Source organism: Emys orbicularis, chromosome 18, assembly GCF_028017835.1.
Source record: "Emys orbicularis isolate rEmyOrb1 chromosome 18, rEmyOrb1.hap1, whole genome shotgun sequence".
In the NCBI taxonomy this organism is placed as follows: domain Eukaryota; kingdom Metazoa; phylum Chordata; order Testudines; family Emydidae; genus Emys; species Emys orbicularis.
Window position 1 is genome coordinate 12,318,350 of NC_088700.1, and position 26,233 is coordinate 12,344,582.

A 26,233-nucleotide genomic window follows, 5' to 3' on the forward strand; every position below is an offset into this window, starting at 1 on the left:
CTAAGACCGGGAGCGCGGAAGGACCCCCGCCTAGGGCGCCAAAAACCCTGGCGCCGCTCCTGTGTAGACCTGGCCTCAGAGTGTGTTAGCGGAACACAAGGTGGAGCAGATTGTTTAGCATAAGTAGTTAAAACATATTTCAAGGGACCGTTCCAGGTGAAGTGGTCTGTTAATACCCTTCCAGTCATAGGTAGGAAAGGAGAGGGAAGTAGCTGGGGCGGGGGCATTGTTAGTGGGTTAAGATCATTGTATGAATCCATAAATCCAGTATCTCTATTCAGTCCATGATTTTTAGTGTCTAGCAAAGTTATGAATTTAAGCGGCCAGGCTCGTCTTTTTGAAAGTGTTGTGCAGGTTTCCTTTCAAGAGGAGGACTGATAGGTCAGCTGTAGAGTGATCGCTTTGTGAAAAGTGTTCACCTACAGATGATGGGGTGTTTTTGTCTTTTATTGTTTTCCTGTGTGAGTTCATTCAAGAGTGTAGTGATTGTCTGGTTTCAGCCATGTAGTTATTGGGCATTTGGTGCACCGGCATGTGTATCTTGAAAGGTGTGTTGGGAGGGTGGGGGGGGGAGGTGTTGTTCATTGCAGCATTGAAGATATGTCTGCAGGTTTGCATCTGTTGTTCTGGCAGGGTCTGATGCTGCTTTGAGTTGCTGTGTCCTGATCTGTGGGGAACTTGCATCTGATGATGAGGTTGGGGGGTTGTTTGAAGGCTGGAAGAGGTGGTTCAGGAAAGCTTTCTTTCAGGATGGGAGCATGGGTTGTAGTTTGATGATACCCCAGAGGGGCTCCAGTGTGGAGTGGGAGATGACAAGTAGGTTGTGTGGTCGAGTTGGTATAAAAAGAGGAAACTGTGTCAGCTAGGGGTGTGTGGTTATGTTGGTATAGACAGAGAAGCAGTCCAGAGGAAATAGAAGCACAGAGACAGCAGCCCACTCCGCTGCACATGTCTGACTGCATTGCATGCCAGGCATGCCAGTAACTGCATCCTGCCTGTAATCTGACTCTCCATTTTTAAAAGAAATAGCTTGGTCAAGTCAGGATTGGAGCATTCCCACTCAGAAGGGAATGCCATAGTCCTTATTTATCAGCTGCTTAAATAAGCACATTGCTCTGACTCAGCTGCATAAATTTGTGTGAATAATTAGAAGTGCTGATGTTCCACATGGTTTCCTGAATTATTTGTCATTTTCACATGTGCTGTATGTGCAAAAGATAGAATAGCTAATTAATGGGAACATCAGATTTGGTTAAAAATATTCTCACTATGTATATATTAGAGCATGTTCCCTGAAACTTCATGAATGGAAAACTGGTCTTAAAATCTATTTTTTTTTTCTTAAACTCGAAATCCAGAAGATTGAACAAGAAATGCACGTTCTTTTATAGAAAGACTACAAAATAATGTTAAAGAAAAGAATTTGCAGAAGCCAGGATAACGCAGTGCATGGAAAACATGAATGCGGATCAGGAGACCTGTGTTCTGTTCTGGGCTCTGCCACAGACTTCCTGTGTGACATTGGGCAAATCACTTAATTGCTCAGTGCCTCAGTTTCCCCATCTGTAAAATGGGAATGATTTTAATACTTCACCACCTCTGTAAAGTGCGTTGAGATTTGTGGATGAAAAGTGCTATGTATTATCATTCACTCTATTAGTATATCTTACACTTCTCACTACATGCAGTGTTGTTATAGCTGTGTTGCTCCCAGAATATTAGCAAGACAAGGTGGGTGAGGTACTATCTTTTATTGGACCAACTTCTGTTGGTGAGAGACACAAACTTTCAAGCTTACACAGAGCTCTTCTTCAGATCTGGGAAACTAAGGCTATGTCTACACTAGAGACCTTACAGTGTCATAGCTGTACTGATGCAGCTGCGCGGCTATAAGATCTCTCGTGTAGCCGCTCCTCCCGTCGACATAATTAAACCACCCTCAATGAGCAGTGGTAGCTATGTCGGCAGGAGAAGCTCTCCTACTGACATAGTGTTGTTCACACTACCACTTATGCCGGTGAAACTTGTGTCGCTCCAGGAGGTGCTTTTTCACACTCCTGGCCGACATACGTTTTGCCAACATAAGTGGTAGTGTAGACACGGCCTAACTCAGTGTCACTGCTAAACACAAGGTTTGAACAGATTGTTTAGATTGTTGCCCCCATAGCAACTATGTAGGTGAAGCCAAACAATCACTATGCTCTCAAATGAACTCACACAGGAAAATGATAGACAGAAATACCATATCACTTGTGGGTGAACACTTCACAAAGCGATCATGCGATATCTGACCTATCAAACCTCACCCTCAAATTGAACCTGCAGAACACTTTCAAAAGACGAGCCTGGGAGCTTAAATTCGTAACTTTGCTAGACACTAAAAATCATGGAGTGAACAGAGACACTGGATTTATGGTGTATTACAACAACCTGTAACCCACTAGCAGCCGCCCCTCCCATCTGCGTCCACCTCCCCTTTCCTCCCTATGACTGGAGGAGTGTTAGCGGGCCATGTCACCTTGAATGTCCCTTGAAATATGAGAAGCCTCCCTGTCCACTTAGCACTGTCACTAACCACCGGAAGTTAGATCAACTTAACTATGTTGCTCAGGGGAGTGGATTTTCCACACCTCTGAGTGACATAGTTATAGTGACATAAGTTTGTAATCTAGACCAGGGCTGAGTTCATTTCCTAGATCTGAAGAAGAGCTCTGTGTAAGCTCGAAAGCTTGTCTCTCTCTCCAACAGAAATTGGCCCAATAAAAGATAGTACCACATCCATCTTGTCTTTCAGTTATCACTCCATTCAGGCATACCTCTGATGAGTAAGACATAAATGCTACAAGACAAACTGGTTTTGTTTACAAACTCATTTAGAGAATAGCTGTAAGAAAAATACCAAGATGCAGAATTTGAAATTGAGATGACACAATTGTACAGTGAAATACAGAAAATATTCAAACTTTAACTCTGTAGGAGGATAAGACCCTTTTCATGGTCTCATTGCTCCATTCCTATAAAATGAGCTTCTTTTAAAATGTAGCAGCATCAGAAGAGACCGCTGTTTGTTCAGATCATAATTAGCTGCTTCCGTCTTGTACAGTTACAGCAATTTGTAGAGTTCTGTTTTGTAGAGAACATCAACCTGAAAATAACATTTACAGATCGTACAAATTTAAAACATTTTTGTTGATTCCAGTGATGCCAGATGTGGAAAATAGGAGCTCTCATGTTCATTCTTATCTTCTTGTTTTGCTTTGACTGAAGAATTATCTCTAGCCACTAAATTATGTTCTGTTAAATCCTAATTCGTCTGTCTGGCTGTCTAATCTGTCTATCCATTCCCTATTTGTATTTATGAAACACTAAACAGTAACACTAAGGACTTTGAGCAGGTCTAGTGCTCAGGAATCAGCTCCCTTCATACATGGCAGCAAATCTGCAAGTAGAGAAGACAAGGAAACCAATAAGCATTTACGAAGGATAGTTACAGGCAGGAAATGCAGTGTGAAGAAAGGAAATCAATGTTGTTTGCAGCCTCAGTGTAAGTGAGATAATATTCCCCATGTCTTTTTGTCAGAGATATATTGCTCAGAAAGAAAATTAAAAGGAACTAGAGTTAAATTGCAGTTGTTTCTTAAGTAGAGTTCAGGAGAACAGACCTATGAAATTAAGTTAAAAGTAGGAGCATTTCAAAGTCCATATTGGGGAGAAAACTGTATCTTGCCTCATTAGCAGCCTGAGAAGTTAAAGGGAGCATCAGAGGATGAGTTAGAATGAATCTGATTCTAGGTAAGGAACTTTAAATCAGTTTGGAGGAGTTGTTTTTTTTCTCGAGCAGGGAATTTACAGTGACCTGTTTTTGTAATGTCATACTGCGGTGAGTGTATTTTTCACAGAACTGAAATGTGGTGGGTAAAGGTCAGAATAGCGCAAGTATTAGAGCTAATGGGAAAGGATGTGTTCTTCAGAGCTGTAGCATTGCCAGGTTTTCAGCTGCATTGCCTTTTATGGCTTGGCTGCTCCACATTCAAGTGTACTCTATAGGTGGGACTGTGACAGTCTGACTTGGACATTGTTACATAATTAAAAGTATTACTGACATTGGGTCTCCCTTTTTTCCCTCTCTACTAATAAAATTCGAGGTTAAAGATAAATGATGTCCAGCACTGCTTTGCTTAGCTGCAGATGAGCACCCAGGCCAAAGGAGAGATTTGGGATTATAAATGGTGGTATTTAGAATCCTCAGACTGGTCTTTATTCTTTCCCTCACCTGAAAGTTAACATGAGTTTGTGGCAATTAGATACTATTAGGTGTTCGGTGAGAATGATGATAAAGGTCTTTGGGGTCTTATTTTAAACCCCATATGGGAAATGGCCGGATTGTTTGGTGGCATCAGAAAGGCACAAAGGAAGTGCCATATTGAATCAAGCCAGTGATCAGTAGAATCCAGTATCCTGACTCTCAGACAGTGGCCAGGACCAACTGCTTCAGAAGAAGGTGCAGGAAACCCTGTAGTGGCCACTTGTGGATTAATCTGTTTAGAGGGGAAGTTTCTTCCTAACCCCATCAATTAGTGGCTGGCTCTGAGAGTGAAGCATGAGGTTTTATCCTTTCTAACGTAACTGTGCGTGTTGTCATTTTGCATAAAATAGGTATAAGGCCTGACCCTCCACGGTGCTGAGCGCCCACAACTTTCACTGAAGCTCATGTTGGGAAATGCTAAGCACCTGCCAGCATCAGGCCTATTCTCGCTGAGATTTCCTTGTAAAATTGTGTCTGACTTTTCATTAATATAAAATCTTAATTCCCATATGGAAATAATGATGCAACGTAAAGGCATGTCGGTGCCTGTTAGTGGATTATTGTTGGATTATATTTTTGTCAAGGGGCTATTCCAGGAGGCAGTGTGTGATAGTGGTTGAGCAGGGGACTGCAAATCAGGATTCTTGTATTCTATTTACAGCTGTGCCACTGAATCTGTGTGTGTCTCTGAGCAAGCCACTTAACTTCTATGTGCTTCACTTTCCTCATGTGTAAAAAGAGGATATGCCCATCTTTGTCAAGCACATTAGAGCCTCCAATAAAGATCAGTCTATAAGTACGAAGAGCTGTTGTTTAAAATTGACTCTAATTAAGGAGAATTTCAAGCAAGCATCTCTTAATAAGACTATAGTATGATATGAAGAATACAACTTTACACTCTACTATTCCTGTAAGGAGATTAATCTGTTTTTAACAAGGTATGTTGCTTAATAGGTTGTTTAATAGACATTTCACTTGTCAAAATTTCTATAGCAACTTAATGTAGACAAGAAAATATATGAAAAATAAGGTTTCTGCAGGAATCCAAAGTAATTGACACGTCTCAAAACAGAATAGAAGAGGACAGCTGGTCCCACACACGTAAGCCTGTAACAGGGGGAGAGAAGAACATGCTCATATTGTGTGTGAATGAAAATCAGTTAATGAAGGACCAGTATCAATGCTAGAATGTGCCAATCAAGGAGGATGATTCTGTATCATGAAGATGGCTGGGCAAGTGTCACATGGAGAAAAATTTTAATTCAGAGACAGTGTTCAATTGGTATTTAAAGAGATCTTGTTCAGATGGGAGTAGTGTGGGGATGGTTGCATGGGAAACCAATAATTAAGGGTTACAGTGAACAATGCGAGGTGGAATTGCTAAAGGGATTAATTATACCTTGTCTACAAAACCTCTTTAATTGTTGCCGATGTAAATCTGTGGCCTGCTGAGAGATAAAATAGCTATCGTACACCTGTATGGCTTGGTAGAGTCCCAGAATAGATGCAAGATTTTTTTTGTTTTTCTATATCTCCTTTAATTTAATTGTTTGTTGATTCTTTTGTTTATAATGTTTTGGCTTTTTTTCAACAGCACTTTCATGATGGCAGAAAGGCACAACAATACATTGAAACTTCCTGGAAACAGCTTGAAGCAGTAAGTAGAAACATCTTCAGAAGTGATGTTATAGCTATATTGACACTGTCTTCATAGGGATATTTCTAAACATTGAGTTTAAAAAGAGATTATGATATGGTTTGAGGAGAGCATCTGAAATCCAAAAGAACATGATTTGAAAACTTGTCTCTAAAGGATACTGAAAGCTATAAAATAGTGCCCTTTAAGTGCCATCCATATATCAGAATCTGGACCTCAGTAATAGATGTGACACAATGAGGGAAGGTGAGAAACTGTCAGGAGAGGACTGTGTAAGAAAAGGTGAGTGTTACCCATGGATACTCAGCTTATGCTTATATATGGAGATATACCTATCTCATAGAGCTGGAAGGGACCCTGAAAGGTCATTGAGTCCAGCCCCCTGCCTTCACTAGCAGGACCAAGTACTGATTTTGCCCCATATCCCTAAGTGGCCCCCTCAGGGATTGAACTCACAACCCTGGGTTTAGCAGGCCAATGCTCAAACCACTGAGCTATCCCTCCCCCTATGCATGTGCACACCTTAGTGGTTCAGTCTTATGTGCACACACACAAAATAACAAAGATAGTATTGGCTCATTTATTGTGGCCTTCACAGAAGCGAGGGATTTAAATGCAGAGAGGATAGTGATTTGGCAGATCAGAGCAAAAAGGTGTTCCATGTGTAGGGGGAATATGGAAAGAGGCTCAGAGACTAATGGTACATCAAGACTGGCTTTACCATAAGAGCCAATCTGTCTGGAGATCAGAGCAAAGATTTTTCTTTCCAATAACTTTGACGCTTTTGCAGTTTAGCGTGGAAATTTATGCAGATGTAAATGAGCTGGTCTCAAAAACTCTTGACATCAATTACAGAACATGAAGTTAGCGAGTGTTGCTTACTAGGTTGAATTTCAAATCATGTTTCTCTCCAGTATCTGATGGGCTCATTTTTCGCTTTCAGAGTAAAAGGCGGTTTGAACGTGATTGCAAGGAAGCCGATAGAGCACAGCAGTATTTTGAGAAAATGGATGCTGACATCAACGTTACGAAAGCAGATGTTGAAAAGGTAAGCCAGGTGGCAAGGCACTCCATTTGGAAATACATATGTTAGAATGGTTGCTCCTTCAGTCCCACTGATAACACATGTCCTCCAGAATTGACCATCTTAACTGTATGCAATGTTGTTGTAGCCGTGTCGGTCCCAGGATGTTAGAGAAACAAGGTTCGAAAGCTTGTCTTGCTCACCAGCAGACGTTGGTTCAATAAAGATATTACTTGTCTTGACACCTTGTCATCTTAACTGTGTCAGTCCATAGCTTGGCCTAAACAAGGGATTCTCTGTAGTGGGACACCTCCATTTGCCCAGAAAAGTGAGGGCTCCATTCTCAGCTGATGTAATGGGCACAGCTCCATTAAAGTCAATGGGGTTAACTCAGTTTATATCAGATGAGGATCTTGCCCCAACTCAAAATCAGTCCTCACTGGCTAACAGCCCAGGATCTGGGTTCCACTCAGAAACTCATAACTCCCAGGCAGCAGTGTAGCTCACCTGGGCTTCCACCTCTAGGACAACTAGATAGAGAAAGATTTGGACTTCACTATTATTAAATATTGCTATTGCAGCAGCAAAGCCAAGGATGGCTATCCCATTGTGATAGGTATGCTATGAACACCTGCAAAGGCACAAGCCCGACCCTGAAAATTGACATGGACTAATGGTGGAGGCGATACTTGGTGTGCTAATCTTAGCTGCCCATCAAAAGTAATCTGACCCATAGAGGCTGAGTGTTGAGGATTTCCCAATGGCAAGTGCATGTGCAAACTCTGCTAATGCTTGGGACTGAAAGCACGGTACTGTAAGCATCAAAGGATCAGGGTCCAGAATATTTTTCAGGTCCCCTAAATGATTTGTTCAAATGCAAACCAATATAACTGTGGACTTTCCCCCTTTTTAAAATAGAAATAATCAGCAGAATGGCTGTTAAAGCACACTATTAATTAAGAGCCAAATTCCATGCCTTACTCTGCACATGGGCCCATTGAAATCCACAATTAAAGGCCCAATTCTGCTATCCTTTCTACTCACTATGAGCAAGGGTGGCAGAATCAGAGTTATAGTGAGTTTCCAAGGACAACTGGTGCCTACGACAATCACATGTTGACTGTTGCTGTGTGATCCAGGTAGAACACAACTCTCTGCTTTCCATGCTACTGATTGTAGCAGAGATGTCCTAACATCCCACTGGTTATAGTGCAGTGTTAGTGCATGCCTGCATCCCAGGAAAGACAGGGTGGTTAGTCATGATACACACAGACTTGCTGTATAGCAGAAAAGGTTTTCATATTGTAAAGTACCCTTATAGGTCTTGCTTGGCACCGACGGCATGTACAGTACCTTTTAGACTTGACGCTGGTTAGCACCACTTCATCCAGATAGATGCCTCATAGTATGTATTATTTTGGGGGGGCTTTTTCTGGTTTATTAGTGCCATCCAATGTAGGGAATTCTTCTTTTCTTTTTAGATGTATCAATGATCTTAATGCACTAAAGATGTTTAATACATGATGTTCTAATGCAGTTATCCATATTTCCTACCTTGCTTGCTTAATGAGAAGCATTGTGATATCAGCCACATGAATGCTCTAAAATGATATCTTTTGTTGTTGTTGTTGTCAGTGTACTAAGATAGGGCCTGATCCTTCAACCCTCACCCATATTAGAGACAATGGGATGTCTTAGGTGAATAGGGGTAGTAGAATTGGGCCAATATTTAGGGCCAACCCTGTCTGTAACATCAGGGTTATTATCCCATAGAGTAAATGCATTATAATGCATTTAGTCTAAAGCCCACGTAAAATTTGGAATCCAGTGTGGTATGCCAATGATTAGCAACATGCTGCTGGATCACAGTTGCCATCAAGTTGTAACATTATTTGTGGCTTTTGCATGTTGGCCCCTGTTCAGCAAAGCACTTAAATAGATGCTTAACTTTAAATGTATATCAGTGTTTTGCAATCAGGGCCTGAAACATGAAGTCGTCCCTTAGCCAAGTTCAGAATTGTACATGCAGGAGGATGTAGTATGTTTATACATCTAGTTCAGTGATGCTGCTGTAATTTAAGAAAGCTATATGGAGGAAGCTGACTTATCTAAATCACTTCTATTCTTGATGGAGCTATACATCTGTTTGGAAGATGCAGAAGTATGAGAGGTTTTTTTTAGATTGCTAAAATTAGTAAGGGCAATTTTGTCTTGCATGGCAGAATTTGGTCCATGTGGGCCAAAAATAACCAGCATTTTGAAGCAAGCCAATATGTAGTTGATTTAAAACCTAATGTCCTGGCTTCCAGAGGTGGAGGGCACCCATAGAAGTCAGCACCTCTGGAAAATCAGGCCACAAATGGTGTATTGTCACTGTACTCTTAGCAGAGAAAAGGTTTTTGTCCCCTCCTGCATGAAGTTAAAACTGTAGTGTTAGGGGCATGTTTCTGCTTAGCCCTCAAGCAATTAAATCTGTGTGTTTACTAGGGATTTCTTAAAGCTGTTAAATTTCAGGTGAGTATTGATTTATACCCCGGCCCCCAGAGTGCTGTGCGCGTGATGGCATGGCTCCAGGGGAGGGGGGAAGTCGGGGGAGGGGCCGGTGGCTTGCTGCGCTTGGTGCTGCGGCCCGGGAGCGCGGATCCCGCGGCTTGCCGCGCTGGAAGAGTGGGGCCATTTGGCAGGGTGTGCCTGGGCACACCCTGTGCGCATGCCTATGCTTCTGCCCCCGCAGGAGGCTGGGTGGGGAGAAGAGTGGGCCGGGCCAGGCAGGATTTTTAATGGCACGCTGCTCCAGCAGGCAGCAGTGTGCCATTAAAAATCGGCTCGCGTGCCGTCTTTGGCACACGTGCCATAGGTTGCCGACCCCTGTCCTAGCATGTCAAAAATGTAATGCTTCATGCACATTCTGTGCTAGAAAGAGATTCTCTCTGCTTTACCTATTAAAAATAAATCCTAGAATTCATTTTCTAGTTATAAAATTAGGACCTCTTCCCCCCCCCCCCCCCAAGATTTTATGCAAGGCTGAGACTGAGCCCAGACATGACCTTGTTATCTAAGCATGGGGTTAGGAAACAGTTACTCCTGAGTTCTAGTCCCAGCTCTAACACTTATTTCCTCTCTGGGACCATAACTAAGTCACATATCAATGATGCATAAGCTAATGTTAGGCAATTTCTGGAAGGCAAACTTTATTTTCCTCCTCTGTAAAATGAAGAGGGAAATGGGGGAGAAAGGAGGGAGAGGTTTGCCCTCTAGAATTTGGCCACCATATTATCACGTTTTGTAAATTAAACGTATTGCAAAAGGAGGCAGAGTGCAATCAATAGATGTATTTGAAGGCTATAAATAAATAAATAGAAAGGCAGGATCTATTGCTTGGGGTGACAATGCGTGTCCAGTGCTCCCTGCAGAAAGCATCCATGAAGTCCCCAGTTATGCTGTCAGCAGCATGGTAGATGTAGAAGGAAGGGGTTATCCAAACGAATTGAATGTGCAATAATATTGCTAAACAGAGAGGACAGTGTTTTCTAAGAGCATGTGTTAAACTGGATTCATCCATGTCAGGCTGTGAATAATGGCCTTTCTTTGCTTCACCCTGCCCATGTGACTGGGTCTGCCCTTACGTAACTCCTTAGTGCAAAATAGGATATTGTTTAACCAAGAACTGCAGTTGGGGGTAGCTTTAGCTAACTTGTGGCAGAGAGATACAAAAACTGTTCAGTCTCAAGTGATGCAATATGATAATTTTCTGCCCTTCTTTTATTATGGTGTCTCTAATTTCGCTTGCCTCTCATAACTTGGCTGCCACAGTTTCACTCCCCAAAACTTTCTGGCCAGGAAAGCAGACAATCTGGCTTCATTTGGTGCCAGTGCTGTTCAGTCTGCTGGCTGAAAAAGGTGCTCCCAAGCAACGTGATTAGTTGCCCTCATTTCTGGGGCTCGAGATAAACACCTCTGCTGCGTTAGCCTGTACCTGCTAACATGAGGAGACAGTACGGGCTATTTTTGCATCAGCCTTTGCAGAGAAATGGAATTAAAATTCTGCAGTGCATCACAATTACATTTGCAAGTTGTTGTTGTTGTTTTTTAAGCTGTGATTCACTGATGCACCCTGTGATTTGAGAAGAAGAGGAGGCTATGGAAAGCTCTGCATCTCTGATCAGCCCCCACCTCTTAATCCTTCGATAATAACCAGCTTTGACAAATGCAGCAGGAAATCCTGCAGTAGGGTGACTAGTGATCAACACCTAGAAGGACTCTGCAAACCTTATTTGGGGGTGGGGTAGGGTGATGGTGGAACTGGAGCATGCCTTTTAGATAGGCTCTTCCTAGAGCTGCAATCAGAGCTTGCAGCTGATGTTAGGCCCTCTAATGAACAGTGTCTCAAGTGGCTGCTTTGCTTCAGTTGTGTTTAAAGTCAGACTTCTCGGGAACTAATGGAAGGACAAGAAGCAGGATCAATTGACTGCAAAGTGTAAACGTTACAGACCAAACTGTGCCCAGTATGCCTTGATCCCCTTGGAGGTAGTGCTGAGATGCACCATTCCAATGTGTTAGCCTTTTTATTAAGGCGTGGAGAGTTTGTACTTTACAACTAAATTATTTGTATTTAAACACTACATCATACAGTTACGAGAGAATCTGTAAGAACCGCAGTCTGTTCTGTCCCCTGCAGTCCAGAACCCACCTTTCTAAAAGAAGGATGATCTTTGGTCTCTGAAACCACATCCTTATGCAACAATGATAGCTACTCAGTGCACCCAAGAGGAGCTCCGGGAAGCATTGTGCCTCAGAGAGGCTCAAGTGATTGCCAATGCACAAGGGAAGCATCCTCACTGTGCCACTTAAGGGGGGGAAGCATCTGCTGGCCTCTGCATCAGGGCAGCTCTGCCAGCTGGTGCAGGGGTCAGGTGGCAGGGTGAGAGCTTTATTCATTTCCTGCCCCTGTTTTGTTGGCAGTAGCAGGGACCACTCCCTGTGGTCAGGAGATCTGCAGTTGTGGCCAGCTTCTGCACATGGAAACAAAGTGTGGGTTAGGCTCCTTGCATTTACCTCCCCTTCTGCATTCACAGTCAGGCTTTAAATTACAAACATTAGCTGTATGAAGACACAGTATTCAGGTGTAAACTCACACTTGCAGTTTGGTATAAAGTGTCTCTCTCCTGTGAAAGGTTTTGCCAGTTCAGCTCTTTGGTTTAGTGAGCTCAGGTTACGAAACTTAAACTCTGCAGTAAGTCCTATTATAGGGACCTGGTTTGAAAATCCTCAAAATGGACTGACATGATGCTGTTAACACTGAGAGACTTGTAGGTGACACTGTGGGTTGCAGCTGAGTTTTGATGCCAATGGGATGTGGGAGTTTGCTGTAGTTCTCTTTCAAAAACCACCATGTAGTCATTTAATTTTTTGACCATTTGGGGAAATGAGTCGTCACATGAGCAGTCCAGCCAGCGTACATATAAGGAATCGCTCTGTTGTTTGTTCCTTTACTTTAGTGCTGTAATCACTAACAAGCTGACATCTTTATGGGATGGTGTGGTACCCAGCGGTGCCTTTGCCGATTTTGTACAATAAAAAATGTCTGTCTGCTTTTCTTAAGGGTCTATTTTTATATGTAACATTTTATAGCATCATTTTTTAAAGAGGAAGTGCTTAGGGCCCAGTTGTATGAGGTGCTGAGCACCCTTGCCTCTCACTGACTTGCATGGCCGCGGAGAACACTCAGCACTTTGCAGAATCAGGTCCACAGTAGGGAGGCAGGAAAACCACATAGTCACATCCTAGATAATGATCAGTTTGTCATAAGATAATGTTCGCTGTCAGCTTCTAACAGGAGAAACTGGAGCTTGTTTGTGAGCTGTCAGCACCGTGGTCCTCAATCCAGAGATGACAGAAATGCTATTGGAATGTTGACTTTTTTTTATGAGGATTTGAGGGGAAGGGTCAGAGTCTTATAATGGAAACTCAACTTTAACCTTCAAGAGTGGTTCCTGACTCCCCACAATTAGCTCTGGGTTTTTTTAAATAGTGCATCTTCCGTAAATCTTCAGCCCACACCCGGAAAGGTTTTGTTTGCATTAGGGCTTTATTCACATCCTGTGCTCTGCTGATGTGCCTTTCTTTCTGTGCTGTGGGGTTCTCCTTTGCATTTAATTCTAGAGATGCTTCCTGCAGGTGCTCGAGCTTGTTATATGTCTGCTCCTGGGTTGCACTGAATCCCATTGAAAGTGCAAAATGCTTCTACCATCTCCTGCCCTCGAGACGTGACTGCCTCCCACCAGTCCCAGTGTTAAATAAAAACCTACAACTGATCTAATTTTATAGCCTTAACCCTGTAGTGACTAAGGCTAGGTCTACACTACAGCGGGGGTCCGACCTAAGATACGCAACTTCAGCTACGTGAATACCGTAGCTGAAGTTGCGTATTTTAGGTCGGCTTACCTAGCGGTGAGGACGCGGGAAAGTCGACCGCTGCCGCGCTGCCGCCGACTCCGCTGCCGCCTCCTGCCGAGGTGGATTTCCGGAGTCGACGGCAGAGCGATCAGGGATCGATTTTACCGCGTCTTCACTAGACGCGGTAAGCCGATCCCCGATAAACCGATTGCTACCCGCCGGATCGGCGGGTAGTGAAGACAAAGCCTCAGTGCCTCTCAGACATTGAGGAGTTGATCCTCAAAACACCATATGAAGTAGAGAAGTACTATCTTTATTTCACTGAGGCACAGAAAGAGTAAGGACCTGATCCAAAGCTCACTGAAGTCAATGGGAGCACTTCCATTGACTTCAGTGGATTTCAGATCAGGCCCGATGTGACTTCCCAAGTCACTCATAGATTCATAGATTCTAGGACTGGAAGGGACCTCGAGAGGTCATCGAGTCCAGTCCCCTGCCCTCATGGCAGGACCAAATACTGTCTAGACCATCCCTGATAGACATTTATCTAACCTACTCTTAAATATCTCCAGAGATGGAGATTCCACAACCTCCCTAGGCAGTTTATTCCAGTGTTTAACCACCCTGACAGTTAGGAACTTTTTCCTAATGTCCAACCTAAATGTCCCTTGCTGCAGTTTAAGCCCATTGCTTCTATCCTTAGAGGCTAAGGTGAACAAGTTTTCTCCCTCCTCCTTATGACACCCTTTTAGATACCTGAAAACTGCTATCATGTCCCCTCTCAGTCTTCTCTTTTCCAAACTAAACAAACCCAATTCTTTCAGCCTTCCTTCATAGGTCATGTTCTCAAGACCTTTAATCATTCTTGTTGCTCTTCTCTGGACCCTCTCCAATTTCTCCACATCTTTCTTGAAATGCGGTGCCCAGAACTGGACACAATACTCCAGTTGAGGCCTAACCAGCGCAGAGTAGAGCGGAAGAATGACTTCTCGTGTCTTGCTCACAACACACCTGTTAATACATCCCAGAATCATGTTTGCTTTTTTTGCAACAGCATCACACTGTTGATTCATATTTAGCTTGTGGTCAACTATAACCCCTAGATCCCTTTCTGCCGTACTCCTTCCTAGACAGTCTCTTCCCATTCTGTATGTGTGAAACTGATTGTTCCTTCCTAAGTGGAGCACTTTGCATTTGTCTTTGTTAAACTTCATCCTGTTTACCTCAGACCATTTCTCCAATTTGTCCAGATCATTTTGAATTATGACCCTGTCCTCCAAAGCAGTTGCAATCCCTCCCAGTTTGGTATCATCTGCAAACTTAATAAGCGTACTTTCTATGCCAATATCTAAGTCGTTAATGAAGATATTGAACAGAGCCGGTCCCAAAACAGACCCCTGCAGAACCCCACTTGTTATGCCTTTCCTGCAGGATTGGGAACCATTAATAACAACTCTCTGAGTACGGTTATCCAGCCAGTTATGCACCCACCTTATAGTAGCCCCATCTAAACTGTATTTGCCTAGTTTATCGATAAGAATATCATGCGAGACCGTATCAAATGCCTTACTAAAGTCTAGGTATACCACATCCACAGCTTCTCCCTTATCCACAAGGCTCGTTATCCTATCAAAGAAAGCTATCAGATTGGTTTGACACGATTTGTTCTTTACAAATCCATGCTGGCTATTCCCTATCACCTTACCACCTTCCAGTTCTACCACCTTCATGGTAGAACTGGAAATAGAATTCAGATCTCCTGAGTCCCAGTCCAATGCCTTATCCACACAACCATCCTTTGGTGGATAGGGGCATAAATCCTACCCACCACCACCACCTCCTCAGGCCCAGTGCCCCAATGCACACAAATATGTAGGTGTCATTATATGCCCTTACCCTGACATTTTTATTCAGTAATAAATGGGGTTGATTGCAAATAACCAAGGGAAATAAGATATTTCAGAGTGATTTAATGTCAGCCTACAAGGATAAAAAACACACACAACAATTTAAATCATTATATTATTTTGTTTTCTGGTCAATAAAAGTAATTGCAATAAAATGCTGTCAGTAGGGTCTGAAATTTGCATCCCCCCTGCTCCTTCCAGATGCTCTTAGGCTCTTTTGAGTGTGTTAAAACTGACAACGTTATTTCTCCTTGTAGGAGGAGTGTCCGTTATTGTTGCATCAAATAGTCATGAGCTGGATTGGTGTATCACTGGCAGAGTCTCATTACAAGTAGATCTGGAAAGGCTGCCAGTTAGAGGGATTCCTGGGAGAAGCAGCTCTTCTTGCCTTTGCAAATGGAGGCGGACCAGCAGTGTTAGCTGCTCTCTCAGCCTGTGGGCTGGTGCCCTTTGCATTAAGAATTTATAAATTGTTATTATCCTGTACATGCTGAGCTGCTTTTACAGAAGACCTGAGGGACCTGGAGAGACCTCTGATCTGTGTTTAAAGCTTCCCTTCATTTGTCATTTTACAGTGCACATTGTCTGAACAGTAGTCAAGTCATAACAAAGTGAGATAAGATGTATACCGACTAAAAAAAACTCTCGCAAACAAGCCTCAGAGGAAACTTACGCAGAGCCGCAGGTGAATAGCAGTAATGCGCATCTCAGAGGTTTTTTCCCCATCAAGAGCTTCAGTACTAAATTTTCCAAAGACTAGGGATTCTGAGTGTCCCAGTTCTTAGGCCCCTCAGGGTATGTCTACATTGCATTTTAAAACCCGTGGCAGTGAGTCTCCGAGCTTGGGTCTACAGACTCCGGCTTGTGCTATGGCACTAAAAACAGCTGTGTAGGCATTTGGGCTCAGGTTGGAGCTTGGGCTCTGAAGCTGGGGAGGGGGATGGGTTCCAGAGCCTCAGCTCTAGCCTGAGCCAGACTGTCTACACAGCTATTTTGAGTACCATAGCATGAGCCCAAGTCTGTAGACTGAGCCTCTGAGAGTCACTGCGGTGGGTTTTGAGAAGCAGTGTAGACAAACCTTTAAAGAGCCTTATTTTTCAGAAAATGCTGAGCCGTCTGCCCTCTGAAAATCAGGCCTGTTTTAAGGTAACTCCAGTTGAGCAGTAAGAAATGGAGCACCAAAATCACTAGTCACTTTGGGAAATTATTTCACCCTTTGTATTAAATAATCCCAAACCCCTAGCTCCCCCCACCACCACCACTTTGTTTGCTGTGAATTTATAACAGTAAATCAATAATGCAAACAAAATATGCAGGTCTGGTTGAAATTCACCCCTACACAGCTCAGACACACAGCCTATGTACCACTGAAGTGCTTATGCGGGAGGTAAGTGGTGCATAGGACTTGTGCTTGCCCTCTGCACAAGCTGAATTTCACCTTCGGTGAATAAGCAGCTGGTTTTGTCTTGCTTTAAACATAATGCTGGGCTAAACTCTGCAATTCTTACTCACTTGTTACTCAGGCCTGGTCTACACTACGAGTTTAGGTCGACTTTAGCCGCGTTAAATCGAATTAAGCCTGGACACGTTCACACGACGAAGCCCTTTCTTTCGACTTAAAGGGCCCTTTAAACCGGTTTCTTTACTCCACCTCCGACGAGGGGATTAGCGATAAAATCGGCCTTAGTGGGTCGGAATTGGGTTAGTGTGGACGGAATTCGACGTTATTGGCCTCCGGGAGCTATCCCACAGTGCTTCATTGTGACCGCTCTGGACAGCACTCTCAACTCAGATGCACTGGCCAGGTAGACAGGAAAAGCCCCGCGAATGTTTGAATTTCATTTCCTGTTTGCTGAGCGTGGAGAGCACAGGTGACCACGCAGAGCTCATCAGCACAGGTAACCGTGATGGAGTCCCAGGATCGCAAAAGAGCTCCAGCATGGACAGAACGGAAGGTACGGGATCTGCTCGCCATATGGGGAGATGAATCAGTGCTGGCTGAACTCCGAAGCAGTAAATGAAATGGCAAAATATTAGAAAAGGTCTCCAAGGCCATGAAGGACAGAGGCCATAACAGGGACGCACAGCAGTGCCGCGTGAAAATTAAGGAGCTAAGGCAAGCCTACCACAAAGCCAGAGAAGCAAACGGAAGGTCCGGGGCTGAGCCGCAAACATGCCGCTTCTACGCGGAGCTGCATGCCATTCTAGGGGGTGCAGCCACCACTACCCCAACCGTGTGCTATGAGTCCCTCACTGGAGAAACACACAGGGAAGCGGGTTCGGGGTACGAGGAAGATGAGGATGAAGATAATGTAAATAGCTCACAACAGCAAGGAAGCGGAGAAACCGGTTTCCCCAACAGCCAGGATATGTTTATCACCCTGGACCTGGAACCAGTAACCCCCGAACTCACCCAAGACCCTGGGGGCACACAGGGGACCTCTGGTGAGTGTACCTTTGTAAATATTACACATGGTTTAAAAGCAAGCGTGTTTAATGATTAATGATTAATTTGCCCTGGCAATCGCGGCCAGTACAGCTACTGGAAAAGTCTGTTAACGTGTATGGGGATGGAGCGGAAATCCTCCAGGGACATCTCCAGAAAGCTCTCCTTCATGTACTCCCAAAGCCTTTGCAAAAGGTTTCTGTGGAGGGCTGCCTTATCCCGTCCGCCATGGTAGGACACTTTACCACGCCAGGCCAGTAGCACGTAGTCTGGAATCATTGCATAACAAAGCATGGCAGCGTATGGTCCCGGTGTTTGCTGGCATGCAGACAACATCCATTCCTTATCGCTCTTTGTTATCCTCAGGAGAGTGATATCATTCACGGTCACCTGGTTGAAATGGGGCAATTTTATTAAGGGGACATTCAGAGGTGCCCCTTCCTGCTCTGCTGAACAGAAATATTCCCCGCTGTTAGCCAGGCGGTGGGGGGGAGGGGTGAAGTGATCATCCCAGAGAATTGGGTGTGTGGGGGAGGGGAATTAGTTGGGTTTGTGCTGCACGTTAACCCTGAAACCGCAGCCCCTCCTTTTACATTGCAAACCCATTTTAAATGGCCAACCCAACGGGTGCTTGGTATGGTTAATGAGAGCAGTACTGTTTGAAACCATCCCCACATGTTAAGAAGGTTAAAAAAGCCAAAAGACTGTGTCTTACCATGGCTGCCTGCAAGCTGAAATCTGTGGCCTGGCAGTGCGTGAGTTATCTCTCACACCAAACCGGCAGGCCCTCAATATAAGAGGAAAAATGCGACCTTGTAATGAAAGCACATGTGCTGTGTAATGTGAACAGCAAAATTTAACGTGAAAGAGTGTACCCATTGTTCTCTAAAATGTGTCTTTTTTAACCACCTCTCCCTTCTCCTCCACCAGCTGCAAATCTTTCTCCTTCTCAGAGGCTAGTGAATATTCGAAAGCGAAAGCGAAGGATGCGTGATGAAATGTTTACAGAACTACAGACTGCCTCCCACGCTGACAGAGCACAGCAGAATGCGTGGAGGCAGTCAATGACTGATTATAGAAAAGCCCAATATGAGCGAGAGGAGAGGTGGCATGCTGAATCGCGGGCTGAAGATGAGAGGTGGTGTCAGCTTGCACACAGAAGGCAAGAGTCGATGCTCCGGCTGCTGGAGCATCAAACTGATATGCTCCAGCGTATGGTTGAGCTGCAGGAAAGGCAGCAGGAGCAGAGACCGCCGCTACAGCCCCTGTGTAACCAACAGCCCTCCTCCCCAAGTCCCATTGCCTCCTCACCCAGACGCCCAAGAACATGGTGGGGGGGCCTCCGGCCACCCAGTCACTCCACCCCAGATGATTTCCCGAGCAATAAGTGTTAAAGTTTTAAACTGCAGTGTGTCCTTTTCCTTCCCTCGTCCCCCACCCATCCCGGGCTACCTTTGCAATTATCCCCCTAGTTGTGTGATGAATTAATAAAGAATGCATGAATGTGAAGTAACAATGACTTTATTGCCTCTGCAAGTGGTGCTTGAAGGGGGGAGGGTGGGGTGGTTGGTTTACAGGGAAGTAGAGTTAACCGGGTGGGTGGGGGGGCGGAGATTTCATCAAGGAGAAACAAACAGAAGTTTCACACCGTAGCCTGGCCAGTCACAAAACTCGTTTTCAAAGCTTCTCTGATGCGCACCGCGCCATGCTGTGCTCCTCTAACCGCCCTGGTGTCTGGCTGCGCGTAATCAGCGGCCAGGCGATTTGCCTCAACCTCCCACCCCGCCATAAATGTCTCCCCCTTACTCTCACAGATATTGTGGAGCGCACAGCAAGCAGCAATAACAATGGGGATATTCTTTTCGCTAAGGTCTGAGCGAGTCAGTAAGCTGCGCCAGCGCGCTTTTAAACGTCCAAATGCACATTCTACCACCATTCGGCACTTGCTCAGCCTGTAGTTGAACAGGTCCTGACTCCTGTCCAGGCTGCCTGTGTACGGCTTCATGAGCCATGGCATTAAGGGGTAGGCTGGGTCCCCAAGGATCACGATAGGCATTTCAACATCCCCAACGGTTATTTTCTGGTCCGGGAAGAAAGTCCCTTCCTCCAGCTTTCGAAACAGAACAGAGTGCCTGAAGACGCGAGCATCATGTACCCTTCCCGGCCAGCCCACGTTGATGTTGGTGAAACGTCCCTTGTGATCCACCAGGGCTTGCAGCAGCATTGAAAAGTACCCCTTGCGGTTTATGTACTCGGTGGCTTGGTGCTCCGGTGCCAAGATAGGGATATGGGTTCCGTCTATCGCCCCACCACAGTTTGGGAATCCCATTGCAGCAAAGCCATCCACTATGGCCTGCACGTTTCCCAGAGTCACTACCCTTGATATCACCAGGTCTCTCATTGCCCTGGCAACTTGGATCACAGCAGCCCCCACAGTAGATTTGCCCACTCCAAATTGATTCCCGACTGACCGGTAGCTGTCTGGCGTTGCAAGCTTCCACAGGGCTATCGCCACTCGCTTCTCAACTGTGAGGGCTGCTGTCATCCTGGTATTCTGGCGCTTCAGGGCAGGGGAAAGCAAGTCACAAAGTTCCATGAAAGTGCCCTTACGCATGCGAAAGTTTCGCAGCCACTGGGAATCGTCCCACACCTGCAGCACGATGCAGTCCCACCAGTCTGTGCTTGTTTCCCGGGCCCAGAATCGGCGTTCCACGGCATCAACCTGCCCCAGGAACACCATGATTTCCACATTGCTGGGGCCTGTGCCTTGTGAGAGGTCTAGGTCCATGTCCATTTCCTCATCACTCTCGTCGCCGCGCTGGAATCGCCTCCTCGGCTGGTCCTGGTTTTGCTTTGGCATGTCCTGGCTCTGCATATACTCCAGGACAATGCGCGTGGTGTTCATAGTGCTCATAATTGCCGCGGTGATCTGAGCGGGCTCCATGATCCCAGTGCTAGCTATGGCGTCTGGTCTGAAAAAAGGCGTGAAACTAGTATCTGACGGACCAGGGGAAGGAGGGAGGGAGGGAGGGGCGAGTGACGACATGGCGTACAGGTACAGGGAATTAAAATCAAGAAAGGTGGCTGTGCATCAGGGAGAAACACAAACAACTGTCACACAGAATGGCCCCCCCCAGAGATTTAACTCAAAAGCCTGGGTTTAGCAGGCCGTTGATTTGACGGAGGGAGGGGGGAAGGAAATGAATACAGAACAAATCTATTTTTTACGTCTTAAGACGACGGTGCAGCATGACTGATAGCCCTCGGCATTTTCTGGGTGCTTGGCAGCAAATACTGGGCGCTTGGCAGTTAGCCTTCAGGCCTATTGCACGATCTGCTGCTCAGGGAAGACTCTGCTAACGTGCGATGAGCCAACAGGGCGCTTGGCAGAAAATGGCATACTACGACTGATAACCATCATCATCAAGACAGTTCCATAGGACTGAGCATGTCTGCCCAGGTGCCCATGATCGACAGCCACTGCTGTACGACGAGGACGGTTACCAGTCATAATAAACCATCTACTGCCAAAAGGCAAAAGGCAAGGGGCTGGTGCAATGCAGCCCCACGGCTGGCAGCCCCACGGCTGCCGGCACCCAGATCGCCAATGAAGGCTACCAGTCATGCTGCACCGTCTACTGCCAAAAGGCAGTTAGCTGCTGCTGCTGTGTAGCAATGCAGTCCCACGTCTGCCGGCACCCAGATGACATATGGTGACGGTGAGCTGAGCTGAGCGGGCTCCATGCTTGCCGTGGTATGTTGTCTGCACAGGTAACCCAGGTAAAAAGGCGCGAATCTATAGTCTGCCGTTGCTCTGACGGAGGGGGAGGGGCCTGACGACATGTACCCAGAACCCCCCGCGACACTGTTTTGCATCATTCGGGCATTGGGATCTCAACCCAGAATTCCAATGGGCGGCGGAGACTGCGGGAACTGTGGGATAGCTACCCATAGTGCAATGCTCCGGAAGTCGACGCTAGCCTCGGTACTGTGGACGCGGTCCGCCGACTAGAGCACTTAGAGCATTTTATGTGGGGACACACAAAATCGGCTGTATACAACCGATTTCTATAAAACCGGCTTCTATTAATTCGATCTAATTTCGTAGTGTAGACATACCCTCAGGCAAAATTCCCATTGACTTCATTGGGATTTTGCCCTGGTAATGTCTGCATGAGGTCTGTGGGATTAAGCCTAATGTGAATTGCTCAGTTTATACCAACACACCTTCTTTCTAAGTGCTTCCTTCCCAGCGGGTCGAGCTGTACATGAAAGCATTGCTTCTTTCCAGATAGTCATTTGCATGTTCTCGAACGGTGAGTCCTATTTACAGTTTATTTACCTTAGTGACATTCTTGTGATTTCTAACAGCTGCTTTTCCACTTTGACTCATAATTAATTTATGAATTTTGCTTTCTGGTCAACTAAGGGTTAATGGCTACAGTGTCTCTGGGTATGTACAGGAAGTAGGGTGACCAGATAGCAAGTGTGAAAAATCAGGACAGGGGGTCGGGGGGCAATAGGCACCTATATAAGAAAAAGCCCCAAATATTGGGACTGTCCCTATAAAATCGGGACATCTGGTCACCCTAGCAGGAAGAGGCAGCTGCATTTCATAAATACCCTCATGTACTGTGTACAGATTTTGTGTTGGCTCTTCTAAGAGGAGAGCAAGTAATGGAAACATCAGATACTTTTGGATGTTAGGTCAGCAAATCCATTTAGCCTCATCTCCTTTCTGTTAGCAGCTGTACCCCACGACAGTTCTTCACTAAATGACCATTTGACTGAGCATCTTATAAAAATGCATCCTTCTTAGAAGTTTCCTCACTTTATATTACAAAGCACAGTACTGGGGGGAAATATGTAAACTACAAACTTCTGAATTAGTAAAGATCAAATGTGGGGCAAAAAACTTTCATTAGGGATGTAATAATAAGGCATGGACTATTATACAATGCGAGACTAATTAACTTTGTGTCAGATGCTTGGGACCGTCTTACTCCATTTTTATTGGGCTCCTAGGTGCTATGTTAATACAAATAATAATAATAATAATTCTTACTCAGTTGCACTTCAAGTGAATTCACTGGGTATTTTGCCTGAATAAGGACTAAGTAAAAGTGGGGTCAAGAGCTCAGGAATTTGCACATTGTAAGCTAGCCTATGAATCAACATGTTGCAGTCAATAATTTTTAGCCATAAATATAAAATAATGCAAGGTTAACGATTCAAAATAGCAATTTCCTTACTTACTTCCATTGGTCCTGCCTTGTGGTTGTATGTTGTCTGTAAAATTCTTCTTAGAGTAAGATGACCAGAAGTATGCATAGTACTCCAAATATGATCTAATTCATCCCTTGGTGCTGGAATAATTTCCATTGTTTATATCTCCAGTTCTAGGAGATAGGATATCTCCATTTATATACTTCTATTTATGTAGCCCAGAATTTAGTTTGCTTATTTTACTGCAGCTAAACAGAGCACCACATATCTGAGTTTTATCAGCCACAGTTCCAAACCTTCCTTTTCCTCGTTGTTTGCAAGCATTTGAACACTTGTTTCTATTGCAATAAATTGGACCTACAAATAGGTGTTATAATTGTGCGGTGGTTCTCCAAATTATTTATGCTGCGTGCCACTTCACAAGCGCCTGGATTGACTTCTCTTCCGACATCCCAGCTGTCCCTGTGTTTCACTCTGCAGACCACCGGAAATGTTTCTGCAGACTATTATGCTCCATTAGCAGAGGCTTGAGAACCACTGTTGTAGGGAGATGGACTTCTGGTTTCAAGGTGTGATTGAGTCAATAAGGCTGCCGAGCGGTATGGATGAATCTTGGTACTCTTCTTAGTGCATATTTACTACCATTGGGTGGTGGTGGTTTGCTGTTATTTTTTATTGTTTTACTGTAGCACTGATAGGCTCCAAACAATATCAGGGTCCTGTTGGGCTAAGTGCTGTACAGACCCTTAGTGAGAGACAGTCCCTGCCCTACAGGGTTTACAGTCTAACTGGACAAGACAGACAAAACATGGGGGAAAAGGAAGTATTGTTATCCCCATTTTACAGGTGGGGAATAGAAGCATTGAGAGATTTGCCAAAGGTTGCACAAGGGAATCTGTGGCAGAGCTAGGAACTGAAACCAGATCTCCCAAGTCCCAGAACAGTGCCTTAACCACAAGTCCATTCTTTCTCTGGTTGTCAGGCTTACCCGCCCAACTGGTAGGAGGTAGGTAGTCCCAGGACTAACTGGGCTTGTACATGTCTGGCATGTGTATGAACATGAATTTTTGTTTGCAGTGTAGATGGGACCAGAACCGTTAAAGAACTGGGGTTGGGATTTGTGTTACAGCTTTGTAATGCTGGTGGTTCTTTCTGAACTCTATAAATCAGATATGTCTTACTCATTAGAGCCTTATTTGGTATTTTATTGTTCTAATATTTCTCTCATTAGTGTGTGTTCAGATAAGCTGGCAGAACTACATGCAGTGCTAACGCACTAGATAACATTTGCTAGGGTTTGATAATGAAGCTCCCTATCAGCTGTTTGCTTGTCTGTATTTGGCTACATTCAGCCAAGGGTTTTCAGAGATTCACAGCTTGTTAGGTTTCTGCCTTCTAATGATTGAAATTAACAATCTGTTTTCCTTCTACTTTTCCCAAGGAAATCAAATGTTGAAAACCTATTTCCTGCTTACTCAATGAGATGGTCAAAATGCTTATGGCATAATAGTTAATCATAGGACCTGATCCTTCCAGCACGAAAGTCAAAGGGTGAAACCCTGGCCCCATTGAAGTCAATGGCAAAATGCCCACTATCCTTAATGAGGTCAGGATTTCACCAGCTGAGTCTAATCATGTGAGTAAAGTTACTTGTTCTTTGTTTGTATAGCGCTTAAGAACGATGGGGTCTTTGGCCATGACTAGGGCTTCTAGGTGTAACAGTAATACAAATAATTAATAATAATAATAATACTCGTGTGTTTGCAGGATTGGTCCCATAAATTAAAAAAAGGAATAAATAACAATGGGATAATAATACACTACTTGAAAATCATTTGTAATGTATTGTGACATAGGACCTGATTATGAAACCCATACTCACTCAGTCCCACTTAATGGATAGTTTTAGCAAGGGACTTAAATGCATGCTTAATTTTAGGGTTGTGAGTGGTCCTATTGACTTAGAGATGTGCTTGAGCACCTTGTTGAGTTGAGACTGAAGTCAATAGGACTATTTGTCCATAAACTATAACGTTAAAAATTGATTATAGTCTTGTAAACGCTACTGATGATACTGCTACCAGGAGAAGTCCCATTGCACTCTCTGGTAATGAATACTTGCAGTTATAAGCAGTGACTCATGGTTTGTGTTGCAGCATCAGGCACTGTGACTGAAATGTTATAGGAACAATTGAAAACATTCCTGAAATTGGTGAAGTATTTCTTAGCATGCTTTTATCATTAACCTATTTTGAAGTTTCTTGTTCATATTTGCATTTCAGTCTGGTCTTGTCTTTACCAAAGACAGATCTATTGTTTGGCAGGCGGCAACTTAGCGGTGCTTCATCTGACACACTTGTCTGTCCAAAATTTAAAAAAAAAAACTCCATCAAACTTTTAACTGGAAACTCTGCACTTCTGGACAAGGCCAACTGCTGAGAAGTTGGACTGCTCCACTCATTGTGGATTGATTGTACCCTGGAAACAGTTTTTTTGTGGGAAGATTTTTTTCCCCCTTTTCAGTTATTCATCTGTCTTCTACCACAACAGCCTGTGGGGGGAGTTTTGCCTGTGTAAAGCTAAAAGACAATATATCTATTGACCCTTTTGCTGTTTCTGGAATGTCTCTTTTGAAAAGTTCCCTTGAATTGTTCTCAGCAAAACATGCTCCATTCTTCATCCTTACTACAGACTGAAATGGTAAATAGGATAGGAGAAATTTTAACATCCCTCAAAAAAACTAATTGACAGTTTTTCCCTAACACAGAACCATACTGGGGGATGTGACATAGTCTGAATAATGTATTAATTTTTTTAAAACCTCTCTGACACATCATTGTAATGGCATGATAACATAATAATAGCCTCTTGTTCCTCACAGAATTTCTGAATGCTAATCGTAAAAGGGTCATGTCCATAATCCATTGAAGTCAGTTACATTGTCTTCAATGGGAGTTGGACAAGGTACAGTATGACAACACCCCTACTGCCTGTTTAAAACTCCAGTTTAGCCGATTTCATAATATGTTGCATCTCAGCATTCATACCAAGAGGCTCAGTACCTGGAATTTACGTCTTTACACCAGTATTCTTTACTTTTCCAATTCACCTTCGCAACATGAGCATTTTAAAAAAAATCTTTGTATAATAAAAGGAATTCAAAGAGTTTTCCATTATAAAGTACTATGTTTTGGTTAGAGCTCAGTAAGCAGATACTTAAATTACACTGCATGCATGCAAAAATTATTGATAAATATGAGAAATTTTCCAG

At 44.2% G+C, this 26,233-nt stretch overlaps 1 protein-coding gene across 2 annotated transcripts in view; it reads left to right on the forward strand.

Moving 5' to 3' along the window:
• Positions 1-26,233, forward strand: part of FNBP1 (formin binding protein 1) — a 139,368-nt gene that overhangs the window by 70,638 nt on the left and 42,497 nt on the right. For both annotated transcript variants that reach the window (XM_065419012.1, XM_065419011.1), the window contains 2 exons: positions 5,901-5,963; positions 6,907-7,011. In XM_065419012.1, the coding sequence (XP_065275084.1) occupies positions 5,901-5,963; positions 6,907-7,011 (168 nt within the window). The remainder of the gene's footprint in view (positions 1-5,900; positions 5,964-6,906; positions 7,012-26,233) is intronic.